At 37.5% G+C, this 19,047-nt stretch overlaps 1 protein-coding gene across 4 annotated transcripts in view; it reads left to right on the forward strand.

Annotated features, from left to right (window-relative positions):
• Positions 1-19,047, forward strand: part of NKTR (natural killer cell triggering receptor) — a 55,595-nt gene that overhangs the window by 7,930 nt on the left and 28,618 nt on the right. For 2 of the 4 annotated variants that reach the window (XM_053600666.1, XM_053600667.1), the window contains exons 3-6: positions 13,475-13,549; positions 15,301-15,408; positions 15,981-16,025; positions 17,750-17,837. In XM_053600666.1, the coding sequence (XP_053456641.1) occupies positions 13,475-13,549; positions 15,301-15,408; positions 15,981-16,025; positions 17,750-17,837 (316 nt within the window). Of the gene's footprint in view, positions 1-195; positions 245-13,474; positions 13,550-15,300; positions 15,409-15,978; positions 16,026-16,332; positions 16,361-17,749; positions 17,838-19,047 lie in introns of those variants that run through there. The other 2 variants (XM_053600668.1, XM_053600669.1) reach the window with 2 other exon arrangements.

Raw genomic sequence — 19,047 nt, forward strand, 5'->3', positions numbered from 1 at the left:
AGAGTTTTTCCCATATTTTCTTCTAGGATTTTTATCATTTTATGTCTTAGATTTAATTCTCTTATCCATTTGAGTCAATTTTCGTAAGTGGTGAAATGTGTGGGTCCCATTCCAGTCTTTTACATGAGGTTATCCAGTTCTCCCACCACTTTCTGGGTTTTTAAAAAATGTTTTTCTTTTTTTTTTAAATTTCAGATTAATATGAGAGTACATACGATTGGATTGCATTGTTTGCATTTGTAAGGTAAAGTTCAAGTTGTAGTTGAGTCCTTCACTGAGGAATTATGCCATATATCCCATACATTGTACCTGTTAGATGGGAATTAGTCAGACTTCCTCCCCACCTTCCTGTATTTTATTGTGTTTTTCTCTCATGTGGGCCTATAGTAGTTAATCTACTGTTTTCAACTTGAATAGTATTCATTTTCCATTCTTGAGATACTTAGCAGAATGTTCTCCAAATCCTCTAGGTAAGTACAGTGTGTTTTTTTACGTCTAACTAGTATTCCATGGTATACATATGTCATGGTTCATGAATCCATTCATGTGTTCATGGGCACTTGGGTTGTCTTTACTACTGTGAATTAGCTGCTATAAACATTTGCGAGCAAACGATAATTTCTGTTCATTGGTCTTCAAGTTTGCTGATATTTTTCCTGTCATTTTCATTCTGCTATTGATCCCATCCAGTAACTTTTAAAGCATTGATTATTATATTTTTCTATTTTAAAATTTCTTTTTGGCCTTGGTGCCTGTAGCGCAGTGGTTATAGTGCTGGCCACATACACCCAGGCTGGTAGGTTCCAACCTGGCCAGGGCTAGCTAAAACGACGACAGCTGTAATAACAGCAACAAAAATAACTGGACATTGTGGTGGGAGCCTCTAGTCCTAGCTACTCGGGAGGCTGAGGCAAAAGAATTGCCTGAGCCCAGGAGTTGGAGGTGGCTGTGAACTGTGATGCCATGGCACTCTACCAAGGGTGATAAAGTGAGACTATATCCCTTAAGAAAAAATATAAAAGAGTGTTTACCCTTACATCATGGAGTATGACTATAATAGCTTTGTCTGATAATTTCAACACCTGTGCCATTTCATGTTATGATCTTTAATTGTCTTTCCTTATGAGATTTGAGATTTTCTTAGTTGTTTATATGTTGATAAATGTTACATAGTATCCTGAAATTTTTAATATTATGTTATATTACCTTGGGTCTAGTTTAAATCATGTGGAGAACGTCCACTTTTGTTGTTGATCTTACTGTAGTAGGCAGTAAGCCCAGTTAAGTTCAGCCTGCAAATTCCTACCTACTTTCTGCTGTTTAGGGTCACATCCACACACACGTAGTTCATGGATGAGCCCAAGAGTTCATATATAATTTTATAAGGTTATTTTCTTTTGCTCCCTCTTCTCTGTGATCCAGTGCAGAAGCAGATAGGAAAATCTGTCTTCTATTAAGTCAGACATTAGTGAGATTTTGCAAAATTAAAATAATCCCACTCATCTAACTAAATTTTTTATTCAGTTTGAAAATATAAATTAAAAATAACTGTGTTAACATGTAATGAGTTTATTGCTGTTATTTTGAAAATATATTAATATGGTAAATAGCAGGAAATATAACCAATGTGAGAAACCCTTTTGAGTGCTCAATAATTCTTAAGCATAAAGGTCCTGAGACCAAAAGCATGAGAATTGCTCTTGTAGACAAATGATTTTGCAAAACTCAAATGTTGGGCTTTATCTGCAGACTTTTTAGGTTTTTGTCTAGATATAATTTCATATTTGTAAGAAGTTGAAAAATAAAAATAGGAAAAAAAATGCCCATCTATCCTTTACCCAGATTCATCTTTTAACATTTTATGCATTTGCTTTATTCTCATTGTCTCTGTAGACAAATATCTTTTTCTGAACCATTTGACTTTCAGTTAACCTACGTTATCATGGTTCTTTATCCCTAAATACTTGGCCGTATATTTCTTAAGAATAGAGATGTTCTCTTACATAACCTCAATGCAATTATCAACTTAATAAATTTACATTGATGCAATACTTAATCTACCATCTACATTCATTTTTGTCATTTGCCCTAAAAAGTAATTTATAAAATTCCTTTCCCTCCATTTCACATTTGCTTCAGGTTTCTGCAAACAAAAGAGAATTTTTTTTTTCTTTTCTTAGGAATTTGGTCTGTAGAATACCAATAATAGTACCAGACTTCACTATATAGTCTTGAAGGCAAATATATATGTGGCGTATGGATTTTTTATGAAGAATTTGAGAGAAGAAGGTTCACTTCTTAGCACCTTCTTTTCTCTTAGCTTCTCTAACACTAAGACACCAAGTGAAATGCAGGGGGTACAAAAAAAATTATACATATTTTAAGAATGAAAAATATTAAAACTGTAATATTCCGTATATACCCATAACAAAAGAAGAATGCAAGTCATGTTGAGCATCTCTTGTAATTGCAGAAGTCAAATTTAACTTGAGTATTACAAATGTAATAGTTTTTTCCTTCCTTTTTTTTGCACCCTCTATATAGTAAATAATTTTTCTCTTTTTCTACCTTTAGTATAAGGTGGCTGGACTAAAGCCTGATTCTTAATTTGGCAGTGTTTACTATTAAACGTAAATTAAGCTTATGTAATTGTTAGGGAGGGGAGCTCATACTCTCCGTCAAAGAATTCTTGATGCAAAGATTAGTGTATATTTTGAAGGAAGAAGTTTACTTCTCAGGGGAGCAAAGAAAGAAGGCATGCCAGCCCAGGAATAAGTGGCTTGGTCTCTTACTGGTGTTCTAGAGGGTAGAATAGTTACTGTTGGAAAATGATAATGGGGGCAATTGTGTTTTCTTCCTTTGCTAGGCTGGCCTCATTCATCTTCTCTGAATGTGGTCTGGCGGATGTGGAGGAGGGCTACCTGCCCCTTATCTTGCTCAGTACTTTTTAAGCTATGAAATAAGTTCTTAAAACAAGCTGCTGGTGATTAAGCAAACAAAGGGCATTGTATGCAGTGGTGTGTGTGTGTGTGTGTGTGTGTGTGTATTCGTTCCATGGTTTACTAACAGTGTTATCCTTTCAGTCCCCCCTTCCTTTGGTCAGAATTGTTACCTTATCTATAGATTCACAGACTTGGGGTATTTAGATGATGGTCAGTTCTTACATGACTACTTTCTGTGGACTTAGGGTTGTAGACGTATTTCTGCCTGAGAGTCCAGTTGAAGGTTGTTAAGAGGGAAAGGGTGAAATTGAACAGTCTTAAAAACTCATGTAGAGGCTCAGAGCCTGTGGTTCAGGCAGCTAAGGTGCCAGTCACATACACCTGAACTGGTGGTTCGAATCCAATCCGGGCCGGCCAAACAACAATGACGGCAGCAACCAAAAAATATCCGGGCATTGTGGCGGGCGCCTGTAGTCCCAGCTTCTTGGAAGGCGGAGGCAGGAGACTCACTTGAGCCCAGGAATTGGAGGTTGCTGTGAACTGTGATGCCAAGGCACTCTACCCAGGGTGACAGCTTGAGACTCTGTGTCAAAAAAAAAAAAAAAACAATGTAGAGATAGGATAGAGATTTTGTTGGAGGGAAGCAGCAAGGGCTCCAATTTGGTTTTATGTGAATTTTATTAAATAGTGGAAATGCAGGGTTTGAAAATAAATGATAAAAGCAGAGCCAGTAGTTGTCTTTTTTTTTCTTTTCTTTTTTTTAGAATAGAGTCTCACTTTATTGCCCTCAATACAGTGCTATGGCGTCACAGCTCACAGCAACCTCCAACTCTTGAGCTTAGTGATTCTCTTGCCTCAGCTGTTGTGCCCAGATCTTGAAATCCCCCACAAAGACCACCAGGCAGCCGAGTCCGATGCAAAAGCAAAAAAGCCTTTTGCAAAAAAGCCGTTTTATTGCAAGTTCGAACTTGGACTCCTGGGGTCTCCATTACAACAGGATCCAAGCCAGGAGCCCGGGCTCTGGAGTAGGGGGTTTTTATGGTCCCACGCAGCGGGTGGGCGTGCACAGCTTGAAGCAAAGGGGGCGCTTCTGGATTGGTCAGTTGTCTCATGATTCCAGGGAATCCCCTGGGCTTGCCTGGAAGGTGAAACTTACTGAGTGAATTGGGGGGGGCGAAACTTAACTCCTAAGATGGCACCGGTCTGGTTCTTTCACAGCCTCCTGGGTAGCTGGGACTACAGGCATCCACCAGAATGCCTGGTTATTTTTTTGTTGCAGTTTGTCCAGGGCCAGGTTCGAACCTGCCACCCTCAGCATATGGGCCCAGCACCCTACCCATAGAGTCGCAGGCACCACCCCAGTAGGTGTCCTAAGAGAGAGTTGTTAACCAAAAACCATGGCCACACATGGAGTTAAAATCCATCAGATTTATTCAAATCCACCAGATGTTCCCTTTTTGTAACATATATTAGCCCTCTTTAAAATGTATTGAAGATTAGTTTGTATTTTTTCTGACTGATTAATAAAGAAACAATAATGTTCTTTTAGCATGGCACATGTGCCTCCTTGACTGGCAGTTAGAAGATCAAGAACTCATCTGTTCTGTAAGACAACCCTTGCCAGGGAATTTATTTGTTGTTGTAGATTAGTAATTTGTTGAGCTAATTCCATGGCTAATTAGCTTATTTCTTAAGGCAGGCTTTGCACCAAAGAGATTGAATTAAGTAAGACAGCTGTGCCAATAACGAGTCCAGATAGTACTCCAATTATTGCAAGAATGATAAGGGCGGGGTGCCTGGGTTGACAGTCTGAGGAATAGATGAGAAGAGGCATAGTATCATTGATAAGAGTAAGGTTAGGGATTATATATGCCAGAGTACAAGTTTCTGTCCAGTTTGCCAGGAGGTATGAACAAGCATTTGATTCATAGAGAAAGTAAGTTCAATTTTTGGATGTAGACAAATAGCTATGGATATATTGAAATAAGATTTTCTCTTTTTTTTTTTTTTTTTGCAGTTTTTGTTTTTTGTTTGTTTTTGGCCGGGGCTGGGTTTGAACCTGCCACCTCCGGCATATGGGGCTGGCGCCCTACTCCTTTGTGCCACAGGCGCTGCCCCTGAAATAAGGTTTTCTAAGCTAGGTACTATCATCTTCTGTGCTTTCATAAGTAGAAGGTAAAGTCATTCTGGCCAATGGAGGTTAACCATGAAATGTATCTAGGAATAGTAGAGAGATTATATATACAATTGAGGGAAGGGATAGTAGGGTTATTATTAAGGTTCCCAGCCTGGTAAGGGAGCTGGGTTGTAGTGGCATTCATGGAATAACTAAAGAAGTTTAAGGAAGAGGACAAGAACAGCTGAAGCCTTTTATACCACAGCATATTATTGAAGCTTATAGTTTGGGGACTTCTGTTGAATGAATCGAAGCCTGGTTTCAGTGGCAGATTGGCAGGTATAGGCCAGTGGATTTCTGGGGAGTTTGCAGTGGGTGGAAATAGATTTGATGATAGGGCTGAAGGAGGAGAGTGATATAGAGGGGAAATGGGCAGCTGAAAGGGAAACTGTCATCTGGGTCAAAGGAAGATGGTGAGAGAGATGTAGAGGTAAGAACATATGGCAGGCAAAGCAAAGCTCAGAATGTTGAACAAGCTCAAAGCCTGAATGTGGGGAACTTTAGGTCACTTGCTGAGCCAGCAGCAATAAAAATCTAGTTGAAGAATGGCATTATGGTTTAGAGATCCACTTTTGGGCCCAAACTCTTGGTCCTAATTTATACTGTGGCCAGGGTATATTGTAATAGAAGACTAAATGTGTGAGTTGGAGGTTAGTGAGTTCCAAAGTTTTCTTTTCTTTTTTGCAGTTATGGCTGAGGCCAAGCTTGAACCCACCACCCCTGGCATATGAGGCTATAGGGAGTCTTTAGGTGTGGCTGATTGAAAGTTGCCCATAATGATAACAAAAAGAAAGAAAAGGAAAGGACTTCTCAGGGACAGTCATATGTTGAGAGTCTGAGAGGGATGTTCTGACTCAGATGAGTTTCAGAGGTCTGATCAGACATTGGACATCCCTAAGCTCTGAGACCAAAACCTAGAGAGATTGGATGAGAAAGTGGGCATCCCCAATTTCTGACCCAGACAGAACCCTAGACATCTTCCCCAAAGTCAGGTGTCCCTGGGTCTGAGTGAAGACCAAAAGAGGTGATTAGGAAGAGTACTTCCAAGGCATCCCTCCAGAGTGGTAGACCCAGTATTGAGTTTTTCCATTCTACACCAAGCCAAAAAGCTACAACTCTTAGACTAGAATATATGACCATTCCCAGAGCACTAGAGACTCACATAAGGTGCTGAGATGGATGTCCTGGGAGCTATGCAGCCAAGGAGGGAGCAGTCTGAGAGACAGCGGAAGAAAAGTGAGTTTCCCATACAAGCCACCAAAATGTTAGGGAGGGAACGTGTACCATATGCTAAGAAGGAATTCTTGACTCAGAGATTAGCTAGGTTTTGAAGGAAGAAGTTTATTTTATTTTCCAGGGGAGGAAAGGGCATGGTTTGAAAGAAAAGGAATGTTGGCCCCAAGGATGAGTGGCTTGGGCTTTTATTGTGGCCAGAGGGTAGAATAGTTATTGTTGCAAAGTGATAAACAGAGGTGGTTGAGGGTTTTGTTTGTTTTTTTCTCTGCTAGTCTGACTTTATCACACTTCTCAGAATGTGACAGATATAGAGGAAGGTTATGTGCTCCTGCACCCCCAACTTCCCCAGTTTTTTCAGTGTTGTCAAGTGCTGTGAAATGAACTCTTAAAGAAAACAAGGTAAGCCCCAGGTGATGAAGCAAACAAAGGGGCATTACGTATAGTGATTTTTTTATGTTAATGGTTTACTAACAATGCCATCCTTTCAGTAACCACTTTTAGTGACATTATAGTTTTTACATCATTATATTAGGATATATGATAGGGTTGGTTACTGGCATAAAGGATAAATAAAGTGATTTAAACAGGATAAAAGTTTTATTTTTTTTCTCACACAGCAATCAGATTCAGCAGATCAGGGTTGTCATTGTCAGGGACCCAGGCTCTTTGTCTTGTTATCCATTAATCTTTTTTTTTAATTTATTAAAAAGAATTATAAATTTATAAAAGAATTATAAATTTATTTATAATTATAAATATAATTATGTAAATATAATATATATAATATATAAAAATATAAATATAATTATAATTCTTTGAGATATAGTCTCAAAGGCAGTCTTTAGGGCCAGGCATGGTGGCTTACACCTATAATCCTAGGACTCTGGGAGACACATTCTTACTTTGTTACCCTTGGTAGATTACTGTGGCGTTGTAGCTGACAGCAACCTCAAACTCTTGCGCTCAAAAAGTCCTCTTGCCTCAGCCTCCCAGGTAGCTGGGACTATGGGGTGCACACCAAAATGGCCAGCTATTTTTAGAGATGGGGTCTCACTCTTGCTCAGGCTAGTCTCAAATTTCTAAGCTGAAGTGATCCACCCACCTCAGCCTCCCAGAGTGCTAGGATTATAGATAGGTGCAAGCCACCATACCATACAACTCTAAATTCATTTATTTTTACATTTTTAACTATTTTGGGTGTATAAGGTTGTATATCTTCTTTTTTTTTTTTAATGAGATAGAGTCTGTCTTTGTCGCCCTTGGTAGAGTGCCCTGGCATCACAGCTCAGCATCCAGCTTCGGGGCTTAGGCAATTCTCTTGCCTTAGCCTCCCGAGTAGCTGGGACTACAGGCACCCACCACAACACCCAGCTATTTTTTTTGTTGTTGTTGCAGTTTGGCCGGGGCCGTGTTCGAACCTGCCACCCTCAGTATATGGGACCGGTGCCCTACTCACTGAGCCACAGGCATCGCCCTAAGGTTGTATGTTTTTATAGGGTACATGTGATGTTTTGATATAGGCATACAATTTAAATTAATCAAGTCAAGGTAATCGGTACCTTCACTTCAGGCATTTAATATTTCTTTGTGTTAGCAATATTCCAATTCCACTCTTTTAGTTATTTTAAAGTATACCTTGTTGTTTATAGGCACTATTCATCGTATTTAACTATAATTTTGTACCTGTTAACCATCTGTACTTCACACACCTTACCTTCCCACTACCCTTTCTATCTTCTAATAATTGTTATTCTACTCTGTCTCCATGAGAGCAATTGTTTTTAATATTTAGCTCCCACATATGAGTGAGAACATGTGAGATTTATCTTTCTCTCCTTGGCTTATTTCGCTTAGTATAGTGATCTCCAGTTCCATCCTTTTTTTTTTTTTTTTGGAGACAGAGACTCACTGTGTCACCCTTGGTAGAGTGCTCTGGCATCACAGCTTACAGCAACCTCAAACTCTTGGGCTTAAGCGATTCTCTTGCCTCAGCCTCCCAAGCAGCTGGGACTACAAACGCCTGGCTATTTTTTGGTTGTAGTTGTCATTGTTTGGTAGGCCCAGGCTGGGTTCAAACCTGCCAGCTACTGTGTATGTGGCTGGCATCCTAGCCACTGAGCTACAGGCACCAAGCCCATGTTGTTTTAAATGACAGGATTTTTGTGTGTGGCTATACAAAGTCAGATAATTAAGTTTGAAAACTCATCCTGCAAAATGTGCTACATACCTCGTTGCTGAGTATCACTGCAATCACCTTCAAAGTATTCCCCTTGGGAAACTATGCACTAGCACCAGTGCCTAGTCTACCCATCACAGCTTTTTGGAATGCTTTTTCTAGAATGGCCATCAGAGCTGTCATTGGTCTGACAGTTAAGTTTGTAAATTCATCCTAGAAAAAGAGCTACGTATCTCATTGCCGAGTATTGCCACAGTCACCATACCTTTGAAGTATACCCACCTTGGAAAGCTATCCACCGACCCCAGCACCTAGTCCATCCTGCAAAGCACTTGCTCTAGGATGAGTTCAAGAACTTAATTTTCTGGTCTCGTATAATATTCCATTGTGTATAGGTACTGCAATTTGTTATCCAATCATCCATTGATGGACACTTAGGTCAATTCCCCATATTTTGGCTATTGTGAATAGTACTGCAAAAAACATTGGTGTGCATATATCTTTGGGATTGCTGGGTCATATGGTAGTTCTATTTTTAGTGTTTTGAAGAACCTCCATACTGTTCTCCATAGTAGTTGCACTAATTTACAGTCCCACCAGCAGCGTATGAGAGTTCCTCTTTCTCCATTTCCTTGCCAGCATTTGTTATTATCTGTTTGATAAAAGTTACTGGGGGGAGATGATACCTCATTTTAGTTTGATTTGCATTTCTCTGACACTATCCACCTAGAGTGGTCATCAGATCCCACAAGTTAGAGGACCCAGTCCCACAAAACTGTACCCACCTCAGATGCCAATCACAAATCCTGGGCCACTGTACTTCTGATCAACTAGCTATAAATTGAGAGTTTCTAAAATCTCCTCTTCAAGTTTGATAATTTGCTTCAGCAGCTTACAGAAGTCAGGAAACCACTTTGCTTACTATTATTGTTGCACCGTAGAGGATACAACTCAGGAATAAACAAATGGAAGAACATAGGGCAAGGTATTGCGGCAGTGGGGAGGTGTGGGGGTTTTCTATGCCCTCCCTCTGAGCTTGCCATTCTCTACTGTTTGATTTTTGAATCATGAGAACATTGTGTATTCAAAGGAAGGAACATTTTTTGGTGCATAAAAATAGCCAAAAATAATTTATCATGACATAATTTTGTTTCCTAATACCTATATTTACCTTTTATTTTATAACCATAATTACCATAGTTATTTAACTTTAATTTTGTATTATAATTGATTCAGTGCCCAAGCCACTCTTCTTACCATCTTTTTCTTGTTAATTCCTTGACTCATATCTTAGGGATACATACTCAAATAGATTTTTTAGGATGAAATCTAATTATTTTATTTCCTTTGCTAGATGTAGAATTCTTGGTTCACAGCATTTTATTTCTTTAAAGATTGTAAATAGTGTTTGATTGTCATCAGTTTGTAATGTATCTGAAACTGGCTTTATTTCTTCGTGAGCGACACAATTCTATTGCCTGGATGCTAGAAGAATTTATTCCTTTTAATCTTCAAAATAAATAGCTTTGGGGCGGCACCTGTGGCTCAAAGGGGTAGGGCGCCAGCCCCATATGCTGGAGGTGGCAGGTTCAAATCCAGCTCCGGCCAAAAACTGCAAAAAAATAAATAAAGAGGAATGAAATTTTTTTTTTTTAAAAAAGAGTTCAAGATCAGCCTAAGCAAGAGTGAGACTTTGTCTATACTAAATAAATAAATAAATAGCTTTATTAAGCTGTGTCAAGCTGTGTGCTCAAGTGGTGCTGCTTCACTTGATTGCTTACTCTGTACCAGGCACTGTAGAAGTCAGTGGGCATACAGTGGTAAGTGGAATAGTCACGGTTGCTATCTCCCTCCCCTCACACATTCAGGTTATGTATAAGTACATTTTGTTCATACCACTGATGGCTCATCATGTTGGGTAGCAACTGCATTTCTCTGTGTTATTCCTAGCCAAGAAGTATATTCCTTGAAGCCTGACATGTGGAAGATCTCATTATATAATAATCTGATTAGGCCTGATTTTATTGAAATGCTATTCCTGTTCCTTAATTTTCCACTTAGATTTTGCTCTCTGCCTATTCAGTATGATCTGTTCCTACTTTTGCACACATCCTCATCCCTTGTACTATGGGCTATTCTTTTTCTGTAGTGTATCAGCTCTTTTTTTTTTTTTTTTGAGACAGAGTTTCACTATGTCGCCCTCTGTAGAGTATGGTGGCATCACACCTCACACCAAACTCAAACTCTTGGGCTTAAGCCATTATCTTGCCTCAGCCTCCCTAGTAGCTGGGACTATAGGCACTGGCCACAATGCCCAGCTATTTTTTTGTTGTAGTTATTGTTTGGTAGGCCTAGGCCGGGTTTGAACCTGCCAGCCCCGGGTGTATTTGGCCGGCGCCTTAGCCAGTGAATTATAGGCGCCGAGCCAATCAGCTCTTACAGTATTTTTCTAACAATATTCACTTTCTAAATACCATATTTTTTTTGGCTGGGGCTGGGTTTGAACCCACCACCTCCAGCATATGGGACCGGCGCCCTACTCCTTGAGCCACAGGCGCCGCCCCATATTTTTTATGTTCATAGTCCATGTCTCCTTTTTTACCATTGCCTCACAACTATTTTTGAGAAAACACAGAAAGGTGATGTTTGGTGTTGTGCACTGGCTGATTTCATTCCTGTCACACAGTGGCCAAATCAAGTTCTACAACATGACATAGATATGTCTTAACTTTTTCTCTCTGTAGCCAAAATTTAAATAAGATGTGTTGACATTGTCTGATTAATCTCAATATAGTTCCCCTGTCTCATTTTTAAGGATCTATTTATTAGTATTTTCTGATTAAGTTTAGAAACCAGTCTTGCTTTGTGTCATTTTGTTCTTAGCCATGTATTTTTTACCCTAAAAACACCATACTAATGCTTACACTACCTACAAAGTTTTGAAATTGCTTAAAAATTTGGCTCTATGAAAGCTATAAGCTAAGAGTATTTTTTGTTGTTTTTTTGAGACAATTTCATTTTGTTGCCCTTGGTAGAGTACCATGGCATCATAGCTCACAGCAACCTCAAACTCTTGGGCTCAAGTGATCCTCTTGCCTCAGCCTCCCAAGTAACTGGGACTGTAGGCGCCCACCACAACAGGCTATTTTTAGAGATGGGGTCTTGCTCTTTCTCAGGCTGGTCTTGAACTCGTGAGCTCAAGCAATCCACCTGCCCTGGCCTCCCAGAGCTAAGAGCGTTTTATTGAATTTTTTTTTTTTTTTTGAGAAGCCAGAGTCTTGCTCTGTTGCCTAGACCTAGACTATCGCTCACTATAGCCTCAAACTCCTGGACTTAAACCATTCTTCTGCCTCAGCCTCCTAAGTAGCCGCCATACTCAGCTAATTTTTAATTAACTTTTTATCCATTAAAGCTATCTATAATGCAGTTTTTAGAGGAATTGACTGTGATATGGCCAGGAATGACTTAAAATCATGGTGATGCATAGAGTTATTTTGTGTTTGTAGTGAACATGACTTAATGCTTGGTCCATAGTTAATTTTGATTTGTATTATAAGTCCCTTTGTATAAATTAAAATATTCTTAACAAGAAAGATTTTAAGGTAGCACCTGTGGCTCAAGGAGTAGGCGCCAGCCCCATATACCGGAAGTGGTGGGTTCAAACCTGGCCCTGGCCAAAAAAAAATAATAATAATGATTTTATAGAATAAGTGGGGGGGGGAGGGGAAGAACTCAGAAGAGTGATTGTAAATAAAAACTCCAATTCTCATTTTATTGATATTCTTTCAGCAGGTCTATGAAGTCAAAACTATTTATAGTAGTACTAAGAGTATGATTTGCCCTTTGCACTCTCATTCTCTCATGAGTGTACAGCCAAGTTTTCCAAAGTTTCTGCAAAATGTGATATCACCACTTTGACAGTTAATGGAATGTGTGCTTGTAGAGTCTTGTGTTTTAAAAATACCTGAGTTTTGATTTATAATATGGTAAGTAGCAATGGGTATAATCCACATAAACAAAAGCTCAATAATTTTTAAAGGTTAAAGGAGTCCTGAGATTAAAAATTATAAATGATTTTTGCTAGTTAAACTGAAGGTACAGACTTGTTTCTTCTCATTTCCTGTTGATTATAGAGAATATTGGGGTTTCTGTAGGAACCATACTTGTTCTTTTTGCTCTATTAGGAAATGGGCTATGTGTGAGTAGTACAATTCAGGAATTTGGCTCTAAACAATTTGCTTAAAGGGAGCAAGCTGAAAATAGAGGACAGAGAACTTTTTAGCAGTCCTAGTCAGAAAGACTATCTTATGAAATGATACGCTGTCGTCACTAGAGTATCCAAGCATAGATCAGACATCTATTCAGAGTATTTTTAAAGATTAATAGCTCAGGTAGGAGACTGTACTAAAAGGAATGAAATAATACAAGACATCTTCATTTATTTATTTATTGAGACAGTCTCACTTAGTTGCCCTTGGTAGAGTGCTGTTGCATCATCATAACTCACAGCAACCTCAAACTTTTGGGCTCAAGCAATCCTTATCTCAGCCTCCCAAGTAAATGGGACTATAGGCGTCTGCCACCATACCCAGCTAATTTTTTTTCCTATTTTTAGTAGATATAGAGTCTCACTCTTGTTCAGGCAGGTCTCTAACTCCTAAGTTCAGGCAATCTACCTGCCGTGGCCTCCCAGAGTACTAGTATTATAGGTGTGAGCCACTGCACCCGCCTATAAGACTCATTAAAAGACACTTAAAATTTTACAATTGGGGGGTTAGAACCACTTTGGCTGCATGTGAATTTTAATGCTAATAAATAGAGTGAAGTTCTTGTTAAGTGACATCACTCAGTTAATTCTATTTATGTATTTTCTTTCTCCCATATAAAATGTGGTATATTTAATCAACTTGCTTACTGCTTTTTTCCCCATGTATTTTATTTCAGTTGGTCGCATTATGTTTCAGCTCTTCTCAGACATATGTCCAAAAACATGCAAAAACTTCCTTTGCCTATGCTCGGGTAAGTAAATAATTAAATCATTAACAATGAGGAAGTCAGGACTTGTAGTTTTACCTCGCTTAACAGAGTAGATATTTTCCTGGAAAAAAAATGGACTGTAAAATGAGTTTTGCAAATAAAAAAAAATTATTTACACTGACTTCTATATGAAATCAGGGAAGCATTTCTTTCTTTTTTTTTTTTTTTTTGAGAGAGTCTCACTTTGTTGCCCCCTGGTAGAGTAGCTCACAGCTACTCACAGCAACCTCAAATTCTTGGGCTCAAGTGATCCTCTTGCCTTAGCCTCCCAAATAGCTGGGACTACTGGTGCCCACCACAATGCCCGACTATTTTTAGAGAAAAACATAAGAAATAGATGACATGATGATTTAACATACATAACGAGGTCTCACTCTAGCTCAGGCTTGTCTGGAACCTGTGAGCTCATGTGATCTGCCCACCTCAGGTTCACAGAGTGCTGGGATTACAGGTATGAGCCGCTGTACCCAGCCCCAGGGAAACATTTCTTAAGGGGAAGAGAGGAGAAAGAAAGGGTCTCAAAAATGAAAAGGAAATTAAGAATCTACTTTATGTAATAGAATCTTCTCTATACGTTGTAGTTTATAAAATACTAGCTCATGTACAAAACTGATTTGTCTTGGTAGAATTTTATTAATTTTAGTACTTAGAATAAATTTAGCATTCCAACAGCTTTAGAGTTAGAAAGTAAAGAGGCAAAACATAATGAAGGTTGTTTTTTTTTTATTATGTATAATTGTAAAGTAGAAGGACATCCACATTGTTACTTTAAGATTAGAAATAAACTAAATTAAAAAAATTCATTCTTGGATACATATATACAATCTTAGCACCAATTTCTGTTTTTCGTTTTTTTTTTTTTTTTTTTTTTTGTAGAGACAGAGTCTCAATGTACCGCCCTCAGGTAGAGTGCCGTGGCGTCACATGGCTCACAGCAACCTCTAACTCTTGGGCTAACGCGATTCTCTTGCCTCAGCCTCCCGAGCAGCTGGGACTATAGGCGCCCGCCACAACGCCCAGCTATTTTTTTGTTGCAGTTTGGCCGGGGCTGGGTCTGAACCCGCCACCCTTGGCACATGGGGCCGGCGCCCTACTCACTGACCCACAGGCGCCGCCCAGCACCAATTTCTTGATTTGGTTTTTCAACTGGAGTGATAAATGTCTTCAGTATTTATTTATTCTTTCTTTTTCTTTTCTTTTCTTTTTTTTTTTTTTTTTTTTTTGACAGAGTCTCTCTCTTTCACCCTAGGTAGGGTGATGTGGTGTCTTAGCTTACAGCAACCTCAAACTCTTGGATTCAAGCAGTCTTCTTTGCCTCAGTGTCCTGAGTAGCTAGGACTACAAGCACCTGCCACAATGCGCAGATAATTTTTTCTATTTTTGTAGAGACAAGGTCTCACTCTTGCTCAGGCTGGTCTCAAACTCTTGAGCTCAAGCAATCCACTTACCTTGGCCTCCCAGAGTGCTAGGATTACAGGTGTGAGCCACTGCACCCAGTCATGTCTCGATGTTTCTTAATCTTATAGCATGTTGAATCTATACCATACAATTTTAACATTTATATGCTGCTTTGTATTATTTTGTTTTGTGTGTATGTATATATGTTAAATCATATATACATGTCATCTATTTCTTATATTTTATAGCACACAGAAGGGATTTGACAAATGATTGATTGATTCTTTCCATGAAAGAATGTATTTATAGCCAGGTTTCATTTCTTTTTTTTCTAGGAGAGAAAGGCGTTGGGAAAACAACTGGGAAGAAGCTTTGTTATAAAGGTTCTACATTCCATCGTGTGGTTAAAAACTTTATGATTCAGGGTGGGGACTTCAGTGAAGGTAGTGCTAATAACTCAGTTATTCCATTATTGCTTTTTTTTTTTGTGTGTGTGTTTTTTTTTTTTTTTTTTGCCGGGGCTGGGTTTGAACCCGCCACCTCTGGCATATGGGACCGGTGCCCTACCCGCTGAGCCACAGGCGCTGCCCCATTATTGCTTTTAATTGTAAATATGTCACAGTATGATATAAATATCATATGGTTGTTGGATAAATGATTGTTACAGATCTAGAATGTACGAAAAAGAAAAATACTAAGTCATTTCTTTTGGCTTTCTGCAGTTTATTTTAGTAATATTATAATTACTGAGTGAATTCCTTTGCAAATTCTAGAATACATCTAGAGTTTTGTGTGATTACTGTGTGATTAGTGGATTGTGGAAATAATTTTTATGGTATTTATTTTAATAGGATTTGACATTTTAAAAATGAAGTTAATTGAGAACTCTTAGAATTTGTGCAGCAGTTATAAGGTTCAAGGTTTTCTGTAGCAAATTGAAATCATCAAAAATAACTTATCTATGTTAGTATATTTTTAATTTTGATTGTGGTTTAATATAACTCATTATTTTCAGGTAATGGAAAAGGTGGAGAATCAATTTATGGTGGATATTTTAAAGGTAAGGCTTAATATTTTATGGTCTTTTATTTCAGTTCTGTTATTAAAGCAAAATTGATCAAATATTTTTAATGAGAAGAGGCTTACTTATAGTTCACTTGTTGCATGAAACTAATGCTGCATGAAAATACTTTATTTGCATGAATTTGGGGATAAATTATATTGTAATATGTAACTCTTAATTGACAAGATTAATTAAGGCTAACTTTATGGTTAAACATGACTTTCAGCATGGAGGTTAGGCAACTATATACATGAAAACTCCTATCTTCCTGCCTAAAACTGTCAACATATTCTTTTGTTTATAGAGAATGTGGTCTTTTGCAAAATGAAAAGGTAAGAGAACGAAGCTCAGTAACACAAACTCCAATTCTGTTCCCTTGCACCCTTCCTAATTTATGGACAGCCTGGGTCAGGTTATGGCTGGATTTCTATATTGCTTGAAGACTCGGAAATCCGTATATTATTTCATACATGCATCTGTATTTTTTTCCTTTTCTCAATGGGTTATTAGTTCCACATTAGGGAAAAGAATCTAGTTGTGGGGTTTATTTCCCCCTAAACCAAACAATTTCTTTGAATAAAAGTTGGTATTTCCTCCTTTCTCAAAGGTTTGTATGTTTTCTCTTGTATACTAGAACTGTATGACTCTTTATTCTTACAGTAGTAGCATTTGCATAAATCTAACTATTGCACTTGCCCCAAAAAGCCTTAGAAAAGTCAGTTGCCAAGATTTATAATAGGATCCACTATTAGTAGGTTGTAACACTATAATAGCTTCAGTGTTATAATAGTCTTTTATATTTTCTTTGGGGAAAATGGATTACTACTCTTTTTCAGAAGGCTGTTCCCAAGGTAATCATTTTTTAAAGTTTTCTATGTTTCTGTTTGTTATAAAGAAAGATTTGTTTGTATGAATGTTAAAAGAAAATTTAAATTAGTTTTCAAGGATATGTCTGCTAGAAATAAAGTCATTTCTAAGTTATCTTTATGACAGATTTTTTCCTTTGAACTAGAGAGGAAACTCCTGCTAGCTGGTTCTCTTAGCATGTAGCAATTTAAAAGTAGTCCTGCAGGCCACTTTAATGTGGTTGTTTCCTATGGCAGATACTTCTGTACCTTAAAATTGTATTTTGCCATTAAAATTTTTGTTTTTGTAAGACTTCTTTCTTAGATAATTTTGTGATCCTATTGATTATTTATATAGTTAATTTAGATGTGTCCCTACATCTTTATATGTAATTTTTTTGCTCTTTTAGTCTAGCTTCCATTCTGTTGAATAATAAATGTATCTTACACAAACTAAGCACATAAGAGAATTATTAAATTTCTCCCATGTATAGTATATTAGGCAGGCTAATTGGAAATTTGGAAGAAATGACCTTTACTATAGAGATTTTTCTAAAAATTTTACTAGTTTTTTCTGGAAGGTAATAGTTTAAATATTATTTAACCAAATTGTTACTACTAAATATGACTGTTCTAAGGCTGTTTGTATAAAGTATTAAATATATGTTCTTTTCTCCAAGGCTTTAATTAGTATCTTGTGGCCTTTTTATGCTTTCGTTAATTGATTAGTTAAAATTTTTTTTTCTAAATATTCAGTCAAGTATCTATACTGACCAGAAGAGGAATTTCATCCTTTGCTTTCTGTTTATTACTTGAACATTACTTTTAAAGTTGCTTGTATTTGGAGACTAACAAATTTGTGTTTTCTTCAAACAGATGAAAACTTTATTCTCAAACATGACAGAGCGTTCCTTTTGTCAATGGCAAATCGAGGGAAACATACCAATGGTTCCCAGTTTTTCATGTGAGTAGGCATAATTCAGAGATGAGCTTTTCTTAAACAGAGAAGCGCTGTTCATAAGAAAGATGGTATAGTTAAACCAAGTTCAATGCTAAAATCCTGTCAATTGGGGTTTTATTAATTTTTAATGTTACAGTAACTGTGATAAACTTTATCAGCCGCTTCAGCATTTAGCATATATCCTGGATTTGAAGAATGCAGGTTAAAAAGCGTAACTTGAAGATGTATGTTATTTTCAAAATATATTGCCATTCTAGAAAAGAGATTGGCTTTGTCCTACCAAATTTGAATGTTCAATTTATCAAAACTAGACTGGAACATAAACTATCGATGAATATTTAAAAAATTTTCATAGTGTAGGACACCAGAGGTACCCTCGCTCCCACCATGGAAAGCAGTTGGTTTGAGTGAACCATTCTATGGTTGTTTTTCCTTACTGTTGCTCTTTGAGGCAGCTTTGAGAGAGGTATTATTATTTTCTGATGTTGTATGGAGGTAGGTGACATGCTCTTGAGCCAGCATTTTTAAAAATTCAAATTTTTGATGTCTTGGTGCATAATTGAAGTAGAAATAGCCCAATGTTGTCATTTTTACCAAAATTTATAATGACATTATCACTTAGGACACTTCAGAATGCTAAATTTACTTTTAAAAAAGCAAACATCTTTACATGTACATTGCATACACAACCAAGAATTTTTTTTTTTCTTGTGTGAAAATTCTAAGACCTTTGGCATACTTGTAGTTATATTCTCCTCTAAAACTACTCCAAAGCCTATCTTTGTTGTAATCTCATCATATAAAACATGAAAGGTGACTGCCCAACATGAGGTTTAATGTTTCTGATTGGTAGTAAATCTCAGTTGTGCTGTATATGTGGGAGAAATCTTTCATTCATGATTTATCAGAAAAAGTTTTCTTTGTCATCTTTCTGGAATGGATGAGTATGAATGGCGCTTCCCTGTCTTTAGAAGAGTATATTATTCATATAAAAAACTCACATTTTAAATTTGTCTGAAAAATAGATTTCAACATGATCTGGTAAAGTTCAGATAAGGAGCATTCTGTTTGTAAGAATGTCCTAAAAATGGAAAGCTGATAAAATACTATTTTAGTTGGAATTATACAGGAAAAAGATCTACAGCAATTGTTCCCATATCTCATTTTGATCCCATAGTTTCTTAGTTATTATGCTTCTTTACTAGAGTGTTTT

This window comes from Nycticebus coucang, chromosome 8, assembly GCF_027406575.1.
Source record: "Nycticebus coucang isolate mNycCou1 chromosome 8, mNycCou1.pri, whole genome shotgun sequence".
NCBI lineage: Eukaryota > Metazoa > Chordata > Mammalia > Primates > Lorisidae > Nycticebus > Nycticebus coucang.